A 15,615-nucleotide genomic window follows, 5' to 3' on the forward strand; every position below is an offset into this window, starting at 1 on the left:
AGAATCACACATGGTAGATAAGCAAAAAAAAAAAAAAAACCAACAAAAAAAAACCAACAAAACTATCTGCCAGGGCATCCAAAATCCCAAAAGAATAATCTGTACTCATGGAGAACACTGGGTGACAGTAGCTGTCATCATCTGACCAAGCTGAGCACACATGGCAGAAAGATGTCAGCATCAACACTTGCTCTGAAGCCCTGCACACTGACAGGCAAACCATGATCTCTCCTGCACCATAACCTGTCACAGGCCCCTGAGCACCAGCCAAGGTCTTGCTGCTTCCCAACTCTATAGGAGTTGGGTCTAAGCTGGTGGTGAGCTTGAAAGAGACACTGAAGTAACTGTAGCAAACACAACGTTACATATTGCCCTCCTTTTCCTTTATGCAGGAAGCACTGAACTAGGCTTGGCAGGTGAGCAGGAGACTGGGCAGGGAGGACTTCATCATCAGCTGCATGTCAAGGCACCCTGTGCAAATAGTCTTGTCAAAGTTCTGTTTCCAAGAACTGCACCTAAAATTAGGCCACACGTCCCAGGAATGACTTTCCATACGTACTAGACTAGCCACAGCAAGAGTACTCCAAGTACATCTCAAGAGACTGGAAGCAATCTAGTAAAAGAAACATCCAAGTCAAGAAAGAACTCAATTCTACTATTATGAACTAAGAAGACAGAAAACCTGGCATACTCTTCTCATATTTAGTGCATCTCAGAACACCAAGAACATTTGAAATGGTAATTCTGCTAGCCTTATTCAATTTCCTGAAGTGACTGATAAGGGACACCTCAACCACCCAAAGGCAAGGGAGATGACCCAAGGGAAACAGCAGCAGCAGCACTTCAAGTGCACAACGTTCTATAACAAGGTATTTGTAAAATCTCTCACTATTAGCAAAGGCCTGAAAAACAGAGATCAACTTGCAGTGATTCTCATTAGCTGCAAAGTGAGGATAACTTTTGGCAAGAACACCTTAACCAAAACAGAATCATGCAACTGCAGAACAGGGTACATGAGCCAAATTCCCAGTTACTGCTGCTGATCACTTTTGGAGATTGCTTTAAAACCCAAGCAAGCAGAGTATTTGCTGTCTCCAGGACAACACAGACAACCCTGATGGCTGCCTAACTTCAAGTGCCACACAATACAACCCATTTAATCACACAGCTCTGTGTGCCTATGAGCAGGACAGAAGCAGGCACAACTGACTGTTTTAGCATCTACATGTGTGAACTGCCCATCAACTTACAGTTTATTCATCTTCTATCAACACACAGATCTGTGTATATACTAGCTGTACAGTCTGAGGATTCCCCTCTGACAAGCCTGCATCACTTCCACGAGACATCCCCTAAGGCATTTCAAGAGGCATCAGCAGTGTCATTCACACTGCAGATTAGCAATTTATCACTTAAAGAAGAAAAAATGTAATATACCGTGTAAGATCTTCCTTACCTTTTATTGAACTCCTCGAGTTCAGCCCTCAGTTTTCCTATTTCAATCTGTAACCTTGCCCTCTCTTTGGCGGTTTCATCCAGAACTCTTCGAGCATCAGCCAGTTCAGACTCATAGAGGTTCTTGATGCCACTGACCTAACGGGGAAAAAAAAAGCATTCAGACACAAAAACATTCTCAAGTCTAAACACCAGCAAACTGAGTTTGATGACTTTTGTTGTTTAAGTACATTAAATATTGACCATTTTCAATTACTAGGCACCTATGTGCATATATGCTGTGATCTAGTGTGAGCTAGTCCCAAAGACAACACTGAAGATTTATTCCCAGCAGAACATAACAAAACGTACTACGTTTGAAGCGTGCAAGTCTCCCAAAGAGATAAACTGAAGCAGAGCAGCACACCCTGCCAGCAGACCTTGAACTATTCACTCTCATTTCCAAGACTGGTGCTTTGGGCGGTTTTCTGAAGCAGCAATGTCATTTAAAAACAAACTAGGACAAATATTTTCTGGAATACAAATGGAAGGCCCATTCCATTCTGCTGCTCCTGTACTATAAAGAAAAAAAAAAGAATCTGAAATGAGATGAACTACAGAGATGTTCAGAGACGAGCTTCTACTCCTGTTCTCTACCTCAGACGACAAGGATCTACAGACCTCTCCCTGTCCCAGCTCAGAAAAAAAGATAAGATGATCAACCATTCAAACTGCAACAAGGCACCTCAAAGTCTTCAACACTGCTATTTTTCTTCAGAACACAAGATCATTTGAAAGGTATATTAAGATAGCTAAAATTTGAAGATAAGACGGATGGTACTGCTTCTATCAAATGATATCAGAACAGCTATCATTGATGTAAATTCAGAAACAGAGCAATCACGGTGTGGGAAGAGCAAAAAGCAGAATATACCAAGTTTAGTAAAAGAAATTTCATAACAAAGCATCAACTGTAGACACCAGACAACTGTGCTGTTCCTAGGAGTGCCTACTCCAGCAGTACCAACAACAGACTCGACCATCTGGTCTTCAGAAAGACTGATTAAAGGCAGTCAGAAAATAAATTAAGTTCCTGATAGAGTTTATTTTCATAAAACTTCTGACATGAACTTAGATATGACAGTCTGAGAGCTGACTGCAACTTAAGCCTGCAAGCTCACTACATGCCAAATACTCGGTTGTCAATTCATGCAATCTTACTTCTTTTACTATAGAATTATTCTTTCAAGACTTATTCAATTTTTTTGTTTTGTTTTTTTCCCCTGTTCTTTTTCAACAGCTGATAGCCAGAAGTTCGCTATGGTACAAGCCAGTACAACTCTGCATTACCAGTTACAGCACTCTGAAAGTTCCACACAGATGTGCTGTGACTGCGCTAAGATCCTCCTTACACCACTCCCCCATGCCAAGAAAATAATAGAGATTTTAAGGCTGTAAAGCCTTTCACTAAGTGTAAGCCTTCATGAAAATGCAGTATTTACAAATTACAATACAAAATCACACAAGTGGAATACTATGTTTGAGGGCTACATGCTTTTTAGATGGGACACCCAGGGCAGGAGCAGGGGGGAAAGCAGCATGGTGGGCTGCAAGCAGGGACAGCTTCTTGGTCCAGGTACTGGACAGACCAACCAGAGCTGGAGCATCACTGGAGCTGGTGCTCACTAACGTGGAGGAGATCATTAAAGAGGTGAAGACCAGAGGTGCTGTAGCAGCCATGGCCTGGTTAAGTGAGGACTGCGGGTCTGGCAAAGAGCAGAGTCAGGGACTCGAACTTCAGGAGAACAAAATTCCAGTTGTTTTAAGGAATTATTGGATGGGATTCCCTAGGAAACTGTCCTTAGGGACACAGGAATGGAACAGGGCTGGCGGCTCGTTAAGGATGCCTTCCTGAGAGCACAAGAGCTCAGAGGAGGCAGGAAACAGGCACAACTGGGCAAGGACCTGCTGGTCAGACTGAGGGTAAGAGGACATGCACAGGCTGTGGAAGCAAGGATGGGCGGCCTGGGAAGAATACGGGAATGCTGTCCAAACACGTACAGGTGGGTCAGGAAAGCCAAGGTGCTGATGGAACTGAACATGGCAAGGAATGTGAAAAACAACAAGGGGTTCTACAGGCACACTGCTCAGAAGAGACAGGCCATGGAGAGCAAACCTCCTCTGCTAAATGAGAAGGCAGAAGTGGCTTCAGCAGACATGGAGAAGACTGAGGTACTCAAGTTCCTTGCTTCGTTCTTCACTGCCAGTCAGGCTTCCCACATCTCTCATGTCTTGAACCTCTAGGTGGAAACTGGGGGAGCAAAATCCGACTCCCCGTGAGAGCAGAGCATGTTTGAGACCACATCACAAGACTGAGTGCATACAGTACATGGGGCCAGACGACATGCATTCCAGGGAACTGGAAGGAGCTGGCTGATGTGGTTGCCGAGCCACTCTCCATCATATTCAAAAAAACACAGCTGACTTGTGAAGTCCCCAATGAGTGGAAAAAGGGAACCATCACTCCCATTTTTAAGAAAGGGAGAAAGGAAGATCTCGAATCTACAATCCAGTGAGCCTCACCACTGTGCCTGGGAAGATCATGGAGCAGATCCTCCTGGAAAAGATGTTAAGGCACATGCAAGACAAGGAGCTGATCTGAGACAACCAGTAGATATGCACTGGCTTCACCAAGGGCTGGTTGTGCCCGACCAATCTGGTGGCCCTCTATGAAGGAGTGATGGCATCAGTTGATAGGGGAAGACCAACAAATGCCATCTACCTGGACTTCTGTTAAGCCTTTGACGCAATGCTGCACCACATCCTTATCTCTAAGCTGGAGAGATACAGATTTGAAGGCTGGACTATTCAGAGGTTAAAGAATTGGTTGGAAGGTTGCAGCTAAAGGGCTGTGGTCAATGGCTCTATGTCCAGGAGGAGGTGGCGAGAAGTGGTATCCCCCAGGGGTTCATCCTGGGACCGCTGTTCTTCAATATCTTTATTGATGATCTAAACAGGGGCATCAAGTGCATCCTCAGCAAGTTTGCTGATGACGCCAAGCTGAGTGGTGTAGTTGATACAACAAAAGGACAAATCAATTCTGAGTCCTCCAAGGCATGAACTGGAATTCCATGTATGAAGCAAGAGAGCCTTTTTCCCCTCTATTTTTGTAAACATCACTACAAAAAGGTAATACAAGTATCAACCAACAACAGGTAGTGAATAACTTATGCTTGATATTTAAAGCACTCCGAACAACACACAGCTTAACAACATCAAAAGGACAATATTCTGAACTGCAAACATTTAATGTAATCCCTGTCTTGATAGAAGATAGCTAGGATGAACTAAGCATTGAATGATGAAAGCCATCTCAGAACCTTTTGGTAAAAAGAAAACCAGAGACAATGCTCCTTAATTAAAGAGGTCTGACACACACTCACTGCATAACCTGTTGTGGTAGCTTAGCATGTTTTTTTTTTCCTCCTGTAGCATGTTAAACTTCTGCTCTGGTCCTGTTCCAGAAACATAAACAAGTAAACACAGCTCCAATTCACAGTTTGTTAGCAAGAAAGCCACTTATGGCAGCATTTTAAGCTAACGCACTGAACAGACAGAAGTAACTGAGACACAGGGGCACATCACAGCAACCAGCACTGGGAGGCAGCAGGCAGCTGGGAGCAGTAACACTCTCAAACACTGCAGAAAGACAATATGGGCTCTTGGTAAAGTTGATAAAAGTTTTCAGATGATTGAACTGGTGGACAAAATGCTCCTTCCAGATCATAGAGAACAATATCCTGCTTATTCCCAGCTCTGGCTAACTAGGGATGAGAGAAACCAACACAGCAGCAGGCTCAGAAGAAAGCAAACAGTTCCAGTACAGGTAAACTAGCCTGGTATTATGAGCTTGACAACACTTCTAGTCTGAACTAGCTACTCACTGAAAGCGCCAGGAAAAAACCACAACAGTATTTCCTTCTGCTCTAGCATTGAGAGAAACGCCGGCAAGTATTTCTGTTCCCTGAAACTGCCACCCCTCAAGCTTTGCTCTGGTGGAAGGAACTTAAAACCAAGAGTCTACTGACTTTAAAAACTGCCAGACTACCACAGTCCCAATAGTGCCTCTGTTTAGTGTACACCTCTGGTTTTGCTTTCTTTCAGAACTACAATCCCTCCTTAGCCTCCTCCCTTTTAAAATTACTTTGCAACTGCTGCTCAGTTTGCTCTCCAGTAGTGACACTTCAAGCCCACATTCTTAAAAAGCTGTTATTAATCCAAAAGCAGGGCCTTTTAGGATATACCTCACATATAATTTATGGACAAAAAAAAGAAAAAGAAAAATGGCAGCGGGACCAGCAGTCAGCATCCACAGCAGCAAGGGAAGGGAAATCACTAAGCACCAGAAATGAAGCCCATTTCTGGTGCTTTGCCTCATCACACTTCTCAGCACTGCGCCACCAGACAGCGTCTAAATGTCCCCGAGTGTCCCAGGAATACTGGGAGCACACTTTTCTCAGATTCTACACATTTTTACAAAGGTTTAGAGAATTGCATGCAGCATTCAGAGTATGGAAACAACACTGGTATACGCAGCGCTGATCCATCACTAGCTACAAAGGAAAACAGGAACAACACAGGAGATGAGAGAGGCAGAAAACGCAGTCATTCCAGCAGGTGTCAGTTAGTTCAAGCTGTATTCCAAGAGATGATACCAGAGCTATGTTTGGTCATGTGTCATGGAGTGGTCAATCTGGTAAGCCATGACAGGAAGCAACTCCTCACCCAGCTCTCCGCAGCACGTGGGACCAGATTTGCCATAAAGAACCTTACTAGATTTGCTTTCAGTAGCCTTGCAGAAGCAAGAGAACCAAGAAGTAATTACAACTGTTGCGATTATTACAATATGCCAACTACAGAAAACAGAGGTATTTGTTGGAACAACTCAAAACAAAGACGAAAAGCGGGATATCGTGTAAGGCACACTAAAAACACGGATCACATAAAATATTTTAAGATGATCAAAATGAAACTGGCATGATTACCCACTGGGCAACACAGTATAGCAGGAGGATATGGGACGTGGTGCAGCATTTGTCAAAAAGCTAAGCTCATGCATCAACACCAAATAAAAACTGACAGTGACTTCTGATAAACACATGGCAAGCCAAAAAATTAAGGTCTGAAGAACAACTCATAAATGGCATAGAAAGTAACCACTCCTGCCCCACTTATGAAAAGGTATACATGATAGATCAGTGTAAGCAGAAGTACCATCTCAAAAAGATGAAGTATAAACATAACTTTATTTTTTTTAATTTAACTTACATTCATACTAGAGAAATCTTAAAGAGGTTCCTGCACTTAAGCATGAGTTGAAAGTATCATAGAACAGACCAAGAAATCAAGCAGTAACAAGCCATCAAACTTATAAAGTATTAATAGCTTTCTAAGCCCACTTCTTCAACTTGGTGAATTGCCAACTACAATATTTAATGTTCCAGGAGTTGACTTTGAACTTGACAATTAGAAACGAGTTTGTAAAGAGGAATGACTTGTCACGAAGCTGAAGTCTACAGTGAGACAGCAGACATTAGTGTGAAGAACAGTATTACTGGGCAAGCGTGTCAGAGTCATACAGAGGAAGAATCGGTACCTTCTGCAAAACACAAGATTCACAGCCAAAGGGACTTGTCATGTACATCAGGAAGCAGGTTTTCATGACAGATCCAACAAAAAGAAGTGGGGATTTAGCAGGTACATGAAGAAGGATGTTAGATTGGGAAAAAAAAGTCAACATGCCTTCGTCCATCTCAGAGGAAGCAGTCAGCAAGGACATAGACAAGGATTTGAAAAGTCCACAATGACACAAATCTTATTCTAGGGTCTGAAGGGAGGGTGACTGGCATGTAGTTCCCTGGACTTCCCTTTTTCCCCGTCCTAACTAGGTGTGACATGTGCTTTGTTCCAGCCATCAGACGTGACCTTTCAAAGATCATTTGCAGTGGTCTCACGATGAAACCCACCGGCCCCTCCACCACTCATGGATGCAGTTTGATTAGATGTTCATCGCAGCACTCACTGTGTGAGCGATCCCACTTCATGCCCATGATCCCACTGAGGTTGTAGCACCCACGGTGGCCAATTCCTCCCGGCTGTTATCCACGTTGCTTCATTTGCGCTGCAGGCACTTCAGAAAGGCACCACAACGATTTGTCAGGAAGAGGAGAGCTTTCCCCACCAGGCTGTCCCGTAGGCACTTCTTTGATGATCCCATTTCACTCTTGCTTTGTTGACTGCTGTCTCCTCTGCTCACACAGCCCCCAGCGCTTTGCCTGTCTGACTCCAGCCACCACCTCCTCACCTGGTATTAGATTAACCTTGCTCTCCCCCATCATTTCCAGTCTGAAGTTCTTACTGGGGTGACCAGTCTGTTGGCAAAGATACCTTTGTCCTGTCTAGTCAAGTAGATCCTGTCTCTTCCAAGCGGTCACCAGCCCTGAAAGACAACTCCACAGTTGCCAGCAGCAGTTCTGCAGTCAGCTGGTGCTCTGCAGGATCCGTCCAGCCAACCCCCACCTGAGCACCCCCCACCCAGAAGACAGGTCAGGTCTACAGAAGGAGACCTCCCACGGCAACCACTACGAAGAAGCTGCATGACATCACTCAGCAGACAGAGGGGACATGCTGGACTCTGAGGCTGGACAAATTAGGTGACAAAGCCTTAATTATCTTAATACGCATCAGCGTGCAAAACAAATGCGTTCCCAGCAGGCATGGCTCAATGTGTTCTTGTTCACCCAGTTATGGATTGATGAAGGCTCACGGCCTCTCCAGGAGCATCTGCCAAGGCATATAGCTATTCTTTCTTCTGATGTGGTCCCACGCATCAAGGCTATGGAAATGCCTGCTCAGAACCAGGTAGTCATCAGTATCAACATCAAAGGCAGTTTATCCAAAAATTGTTAACAGTATCACATTCTTTCAAGGAATCTGGTCATCTGCTCATATAGTTAAGAACCAGTTTCTCCACAGAGATACAATTTAAGTGCCACAGCACAACCTTACCGAAACTCCATCCATGAGGTCATGGATCTAAGTTGACCAGGGCTGCCCTTGCCCAAAGACTTCAGCAGGATAGCTAAAATACACTTGCTCCCTCCTTTTTCAGCCAGGCATGGCAGTTTGGCAGGTGTCAAGTCAAGGGGTAGTACAAAGCTATGTCCCCAGCAATTAACAGGGAAACATTTCCCTACAGAGCAGACAGTTGTTTACTACAGCGTTAACTCACTGACAAAGACCACAAGCAGATACTGGAGTTGCTACAGGCCAGGAAGAAGACTGGAGGACTGACCATCTCCTCAAGGAGGAAAAAACAAAAACACTAAGAGGGCAGCATGGAGATAGGAAATAAGCAACCTTCAAAGGACCCAGGTTCTCAAGAGCAACGAAGATATGTGCTGCATATCAGCACCATTACCATCCAGCTGATCTCTCTAGTGCCAGAACACCATTTAACCCTGTGTCTTGCAAGGGTCACTTGACTCAAGTGATGTGCCATCCACAGAAGCACCTGAACATGTTTCACAGATGGCAACTAGGTAGCACCAAGGCCACATATCCTAGTTCAGCCCTAGCTCTGGTTGCTACACATGGGGCAGCAAAGGGCACAGCCGCTGCAGCACCAGCAGGTAAGAAGAGTCCAGGTGAGGCTGCAGTAAAGTTTGAATGGCCCTGACATACAAGACTGCAGCCACCTGCAACAACACCCACGGAGCTTGAGAAGACACAGACAAAGAGGGAAGCCTGTACATACTGCTTCTGTGCAAGTGCAATTGCTGTCAGTGGCTGAGATTTCCCCGTGGATCTTTATTTCCTTTCTCCATCCCACTTTTTTTTTTTCCTCTTGTGGGTGAAGACAATAGGACAGCATAGTAAACTCTCCCTTAAAAATGTCTGTTCTGGAGGACTGCAATCATAAGCACTGCTGGGAATGAAGGTATTATTAGAAAGGAGTCTTCCCACCTTCATCCTTCCAACCACTCCCCCTCCCAACCTCACAGACCAGGTAACAGCAACCCCAGCACAGTGAGAATATCAACCATACACTAGGGAGTAGAAAAACAAAGGGATAAGCTCAATTTCTCTTCTCTCATAGGCTAAGCTACACAAGTGGATTCACACGAGAGCAAACTGAGAATGAGAACAGTTATTGGCTTCCCCAGCTGAAAAGGCAACTTTTATTTCTATTTACCCAAGTGCTTACTGTATATTTTTATTTCTCTAGAGGCCTACTGCATACAAGTAAAGGCAGAACAGCATTGGATAGGTTTGCAAAAGCTTGAGAAAGGAATGTAATTAGCAGAGGGCTGAAGATGCATCTCAACTTCTGTTGAGTTCTTCTTCTCTCACGTTAAGAGGTGGCAGCCCTGCACTCCTCATGAACACCAACAGGAGCTATTTTGTTCCAAGGCCACGATGCAGCTGTAAGCCTGCAGAACTGAGGAGGTGACCCAGCAGCAGTCGAAAGTAGCTGCTTTCTTTCTTTCGCAACCTGACAGTTTAAACAATTAGGAAAAAAAAAAACGCCACGATCAGCTAATGATTGAAGAGCCTGGTGAAACGGTGGCTGCAGACCTTGCCTGAACAGCACCAGTAACAATTCATTCATGTCAAAGTGATTCCACAGAACCAAAGTTCTCAGAACCAGATCAGAAATGCCACCCCTTTGCTCCCATGCATGTAGCAGTCAGATGTCAGTAACGGTCTCACCCCAGCCCCTTACTGAGACATGGACATGTGGGGACACCAGAGTGACAAGCAGCAGCCAAATTCCGCTGTAACACCACCGTGCTCTTGTCTATGTTTTGAGGCAAACGGGACTTGTTAAAGGCTGTTATGGAAAAAGCAGAAGATGTGTCAACTGCTCTCAAGGCAGAAGTTTCAGGTGTTAACACAGAGCCCAGTGAGTGAGCAGTGCTTGTTAACCCACAACGTGTATCGCTGCATCCACTGCATGTTCCTGGCATTAGTCACTGAGGTCCTTCTGAATATCCTCAGCCAATTTAACCTACAACGATCCCCAACAGTTCAGTACCAGCAGCAAGCACTGTCTCCTACTGGCAAGGCAGAAGTTGTTAACAAACCTTCTGGAGCAGAAACAAAAAATTAACCAGGCCTGCTCCCTGGTGGGAAGAAAAAATATTGCTTTTAGATTCAATGCATATTTAAGTGGACAATTAAAATATGGGAATCCCTCCATTTCTACAAGCTGTTGAACTTTTATTCATATCAAAATGCCATCTTTTTTTTTGTGGAAAGGGAACAATCACTTTACTCAAGAGTTACTTGAGATTAATCAGTCTGCCACATGTCACAGTTTAACAAAAATCAGAAGACCCCTTTTAAGCAATGTATTTATCAGGAAGAAGAAAGAGTAGCAGCCCTAATACGTACTGAAATTAAGCAGTCGTAGAATGAAAAAAAAGGCTCCCTCATCTGTGAAAAGGTCAAGATGGTTATTAAAGGCAGAGTAATGAGAGTATCAGCAGAGAGAAAGCACATAACCATGGATAAGACAACGCTACTAGGAATATTAAGCTAAAAAAATAAAAAACCAAAGAAGCTAGAATTTGAACATGGTTGAGGATAATCACCAAGGGGAATTTTCATCATGCAAATGCTGGATAATTAAATAGTCCACTTCAAACACGCAGAGCTAATATAAAGAGATAATGACGCATCCCAAACAGAATGACAATAGACTACACTTAATAGTGCCTCTGCATTGAAGCTACTGTTGTTTTCTTGTATTCTTAATACCTCATTTCATTCTAAGTTTGATTATTTTAGGAATACAAATTCAACAGGGAAACTGAAGCATCAGCAGAAAAACCAGTTTACCAGATTAGTGCCAGAAGGACAGAATTCTCCCATTTCAGTGCACCCAGAACTTGACAGCCATGTGAAGTTTCACTGCTCACACAGCCCTAACTCACCTGCCCACAATCCTGAACTGAAACTTGGTAAGACTGCAAAATCCCGTTCTGGACACACATATAGAAAAAATAAGCTGTTCTAGACACAGCAGGGAAGCGTTTAACACAGAGACCAGGTGAAGGACTCTATGAGCACTGGCTCTAACACAACACAAAAGAATCCCAGAACATCCTGAGTTGGAAGGAATTTACAGCAGAATCTTAGAATTAAGACTTAATAAAAGCAAAGAAAGGAAAACTGAAAGGGAAAAGTAAGTAAAATATTTGTATCAAAACCCTCAAGCTTACCTTCCCCATGTACGGCATCAGAGTATTTTCCAGACTCAGCAACACACAGAACAACTACAATAAGTTGGTTTACATTCACACTACATGTAAGACTAAATGTGTTGTGCCCATCCTGTACTTACTCTCGTTACACGTGTTCTTGTTAATTATATTCTGCTTTACATGTTTAGAGCATTTATTCCCTGTTTTTACGTTCCAGCCTCCAGCAATCTACAACTTCCTAGTGCCCCGAGCCAGCCACAGTTATTCTGTTTATAGCAATCTCATATAGGACAAGAGACATAAGCGTTCCTTAAGATTAGAAACATCTAGTTACTTTGAAAACACATGTTACATTACACCATTAAGAGATACAAATGCATTTCAAGGTACTTTGGTGAACACTGATTGCAGGCAGGCTGACCTCTCCCCAACAAGACATTACCATATTTGGTCTACTTAAACTAAATTGCATGAATTCAAACTTTTCTCCCACTACCATCATCACACCGGACCCTTAAAAGAAGAGGGGGAAAAAAAAAAAAGCCAACACGAGTGGCAGAGCAATCCCTCACATCGCACACCTCACAGCGCGGTTAGCTGCCAGCTTCAGCTCAACCTTGCTTTGGAAGTGGAATACCTTGCCTTGCAGGCTGCCTCCAAGGGATGGAGGTTGGATATGAGGAATAACTTCCTCTTAGAAAGTGTGGTGGAAGCCCAGGGGGTGGTGGGGTCACTGTTCCTGAAGGGGTTGCAGAACAGCAGAGCTGTGGCACATGGGGACACAGCCAGTGGGCACGGTGGGAGTGGGCTGACAGCTGGTGATCTCAGAAGCCTTCTCCAGCATCAGTGATCCATTGAGGAGGGCTCTGAGCTGGCACGGACCAGGTGGGACCAGCATCCATCCTCCACACGGGAAGGAGGGTCCTGGGGGCAGCAGGTACGGGACAAGAGGGAAAAGCAAAAGGTGGCTTCCAAAAAAAAAGGGGGAGGCGAGCTTGCCTGCCAGGTCACAGGAAACAGAACAGGTTACCCATCACGACGGGGACGCGCCACACTCAAGGATTTGGTCCACAGCATTTGTAGGGGTTAAGAAAGATTTTCCCCGGCGAGAAACAAAGTTACCACAACCCTTTCAAATCCTACAGCGCTAGCAGCCGCGCGGTGGGGACCAAAAACCCTCTCCCAGGCTTACATGTGACAGCGGGATGACCCAGAGCCCGCAGCGCCGAGACCCGCAGCGCCCAGACCCGCAGCGCGGCTCGAAGCGCGCTCCTTCCCGCCGGCCCCACCCGGCGCGGCACAGGCCCGACCCGCCACCCCCCCCCGCAGCGCTCCTTCCCGCCTTTCGCTCTCGCTCGGTGACGAGAGCAGCCCGAGCCGCGCTCAGCGTGCCGCCAGCAGCCGCTTCTCCCCGCAGTCCCGCTCACAGCCCCCGGGCCCCTACTCGTACCCCCCCCTTTTCCCCCCACCGAGCTCCCCCCTCCGAGCCCCGCCGCCGCGGGGGAGGGATGGGCCGAGCGCAGGGCCGCCAGCCGCCCTCTCTGGGACGGAGCGGCCCCACCGGCCGCCACCGCCTCGGAAGCCCCGGGTGAAGGCAGCAGGCCATACCTCGCGGGTGGTGACCTCCTCTTTCTCGGAGATCTTCACCAGCAGCCGGTCGTTCTCCAGCTCCAGCGCCCGCACGCGGTCGATGTAGACGGCCAGGCGGTCATTGAGCTGCCGCAGCTCCTCCTTCTCCTGCAGGCGGGAGATGCGGGTCGGCGACAGCGGGGTCCCGCCGGGGGTGCCGCGGATCGGGGTGCCTGACATGGCGCTCAGCTCGCGGGCAGCAAGCTCATTCAATCCGGCCGCACCGGGGGAGGAGGGAGCGGTAAGATGGCGGACATCGCCTGCCCCGCCGCCGCGCCGCATGGGAAATGAAGTCTCGGCGCCAAGATGGCCGCGCGGGGCGCGCCGGGAGGGGCAGTCCGCCCCGCCGCCATTTTGTGGGCTGCCCGCGGGCGCCCGTCTGAGCCCTGCGCTCTGTGCGGTCTCTCGTAAGGCGCGTTACGTAGAGTTAACCCATCGAGACTGTGAATAAAGCACGGGGAGAAAGGTTATTTAATAGCCTTGTATATAACAGCCTTGACTCTGAAGAAAGCCGGTTCTGAAAGCAGAGACCGCTTGCTGGGTTCTGTTTGTTTTTCCCCTCCAAGCGTGGAGGATCGGGGTTCCTTCTCATCATCATGGGTCACAACGGGTGCGCCCCCCCCCCCCCCCGTGCTCCCCAAAAACGGCCTCCTACAAACAAACCCCGTTCCACGCCCTGGGAGGAGGCACGGGTCAGCAGCAAGGCCTGCTGAGGAATTTGCTGTGCTTCCCCGTTAGCATCTATAGGTCAAGGACTGCCGTTTGCTTTTTGGGGTTTCAGTCAACTGCTTCCTAGCAGGGATTTTTAGGACAACTGCTTTGCGAGCGTTATAAATGTCTATGGTGATGCTCAGAAGGTGTGATGCTCCCCAGTCTGGTCAGGCTGCTCAGAAAGTGCCTGAAGTGCTTTTGTTGTCCCAGGGGATACTGCCAGTTCATAATGAAGCCTCCTGGAAGTTATCATTTCCTAAATATTTGGAGTATTATCTTCCGCAAAGCATGTTTTTGCTGAATATACTCCGACTTCTTTAAGTTCTTACACATTTAACCAATATAAAGTGCGTTACCAGTGAATTCCTTATGTCTCCAGACTTGAGACTGAGAAGCACTTAGTGCAGTTTTGCATTTTGACTAGCAGGGAAGGCTGACAAAAGAAAGATTTTCTAGGAAAAATAAGTTTGAAGTTGGTGCTACGACAGCAAAGGAAAAAGGATTATGAGTGTACTGCAAGCCAGTAATAGAAGACATCTAAATAGGAAAACAAGAGAAAGCAAGAAAATCACACAATAGATGGAAAGAAACTCAGGGAGCCAGGCTGAACAAATAGGTGTTTATGATCAAAACAGAAGCGATCTGTTCTCATGTTAAAGGATTTAGGAACCTAAGATCAAGTACTTGTTAAACTGGAAAACCTCAGTACATCACCACTCTGCTGTGGGTAAGCAGTTATAAATCCCTCTTGCAATTGCTGCATATCTTTAGCAGCTGGCCTGTGTAAGCAGTACATTTTCAGGTAAGTATTCATTGCTCCTTCATTTGTGGAGAGCCGAGGGCAGGAGTTTCCACATCGAGACTGTGAAGCTGTGGGTTTCAGTGGGTTACTCAGAGGGAGTTAGCGAGAGATGAAAATAATCATCCTGATCACCACATGTATCATTTCTATAGGCGCGTAGGCATGTCAATATGTAAAGAGCACTGCTGTCAGATCTTAGTCAGTGAGATCTGATGATATGATGTACAACTCAGTGTGAAACGGCTCTCTGAAGGCATTCGTCTTTGCCTTGAAATACATCTGCAAAAGGAAGCAGAAAGGGCAGACTACAAATCCCAGAGCTCTGTGCCTTGTTTTTCAGCACGGAGGTCTGACCCCGCGCTCAGGGCTGGGAGCCACACCAAGGACAGCCCAGGAGCCGGCAGAGCCACCTCCTTCCTCATTGTTTCCAGCCGCCACTCTGGATTTGAAGTACAGTGCGTTTTTTGAATTTCGGCGCCAGTTGCAAACTGTAAACCAACTGCTGCTGGATCTGCTCCAGACCCCAGCCGCGTGCCTCTAGCCGGAGCTGCTGTGAGTCTGCAGCGTATCAGACATTGCTGCCTTCCCCCGCGCAAAGCAAAAAAGATAATAATTAAAAAATAACGCTTCTGAGTGGTGAGTGTCAAGCTGTGCGCTTAGAGTGAACTTGTTCTCACCCAACATGCAGTTTCCAGCACTAAGAAATATGTGGAAAACCAGTAATTAAATTTGGTTATATGAAGCCGAAAAAAAAAAAAAAAGTATTTTAGG

At 46.1% G+C, this 15,615-nt stretch overlaps 1 protein-coding gene across 1 annotated transcript in view; it reads right to left on the minus strand.

The window, feature by feature from the left end:
* Window positions 1–13,628, minus strand: part of LMNB2 (lamin B2) — a 29,891-nt gene extending 16,263 nt beyond the window's left edge. Inside the window, exons 1-2 of the mRNA XM_021378430.1 lie at window positions 13,311–13,628; window positions 1,457–1,593 (exon numbers count right to left, since the gene is read on the minus strand). Of these exons, the coding sequence (XP_021234105.1) occupies window positions 1,457–1,593; window positions 13,311–13,613 (440 nt within the window). The 5' untranslated portion in view covers window positions 13,614–13,628. The remainder of the gene's footprint in view (window positions 1–1,456; window positions 1,594–13,310) is intronic.

The sequence above is a fragment of the Numida meleagris genome, chromosome 27 (genome assembly GCF_002078875.1).
Source record: "Numida meleagris isolate 19003 breed g44 Domestic line chromosome 27, NumMel1.0, whole genome shotgun sequence".
In the NCBI taxonomy this organism is placed as follows: domain Eukaryota; kingdom Metazoa; phylum Chordata; class Aves; order Galliformes; family Numididae; genus Numida; species Numida meleagris.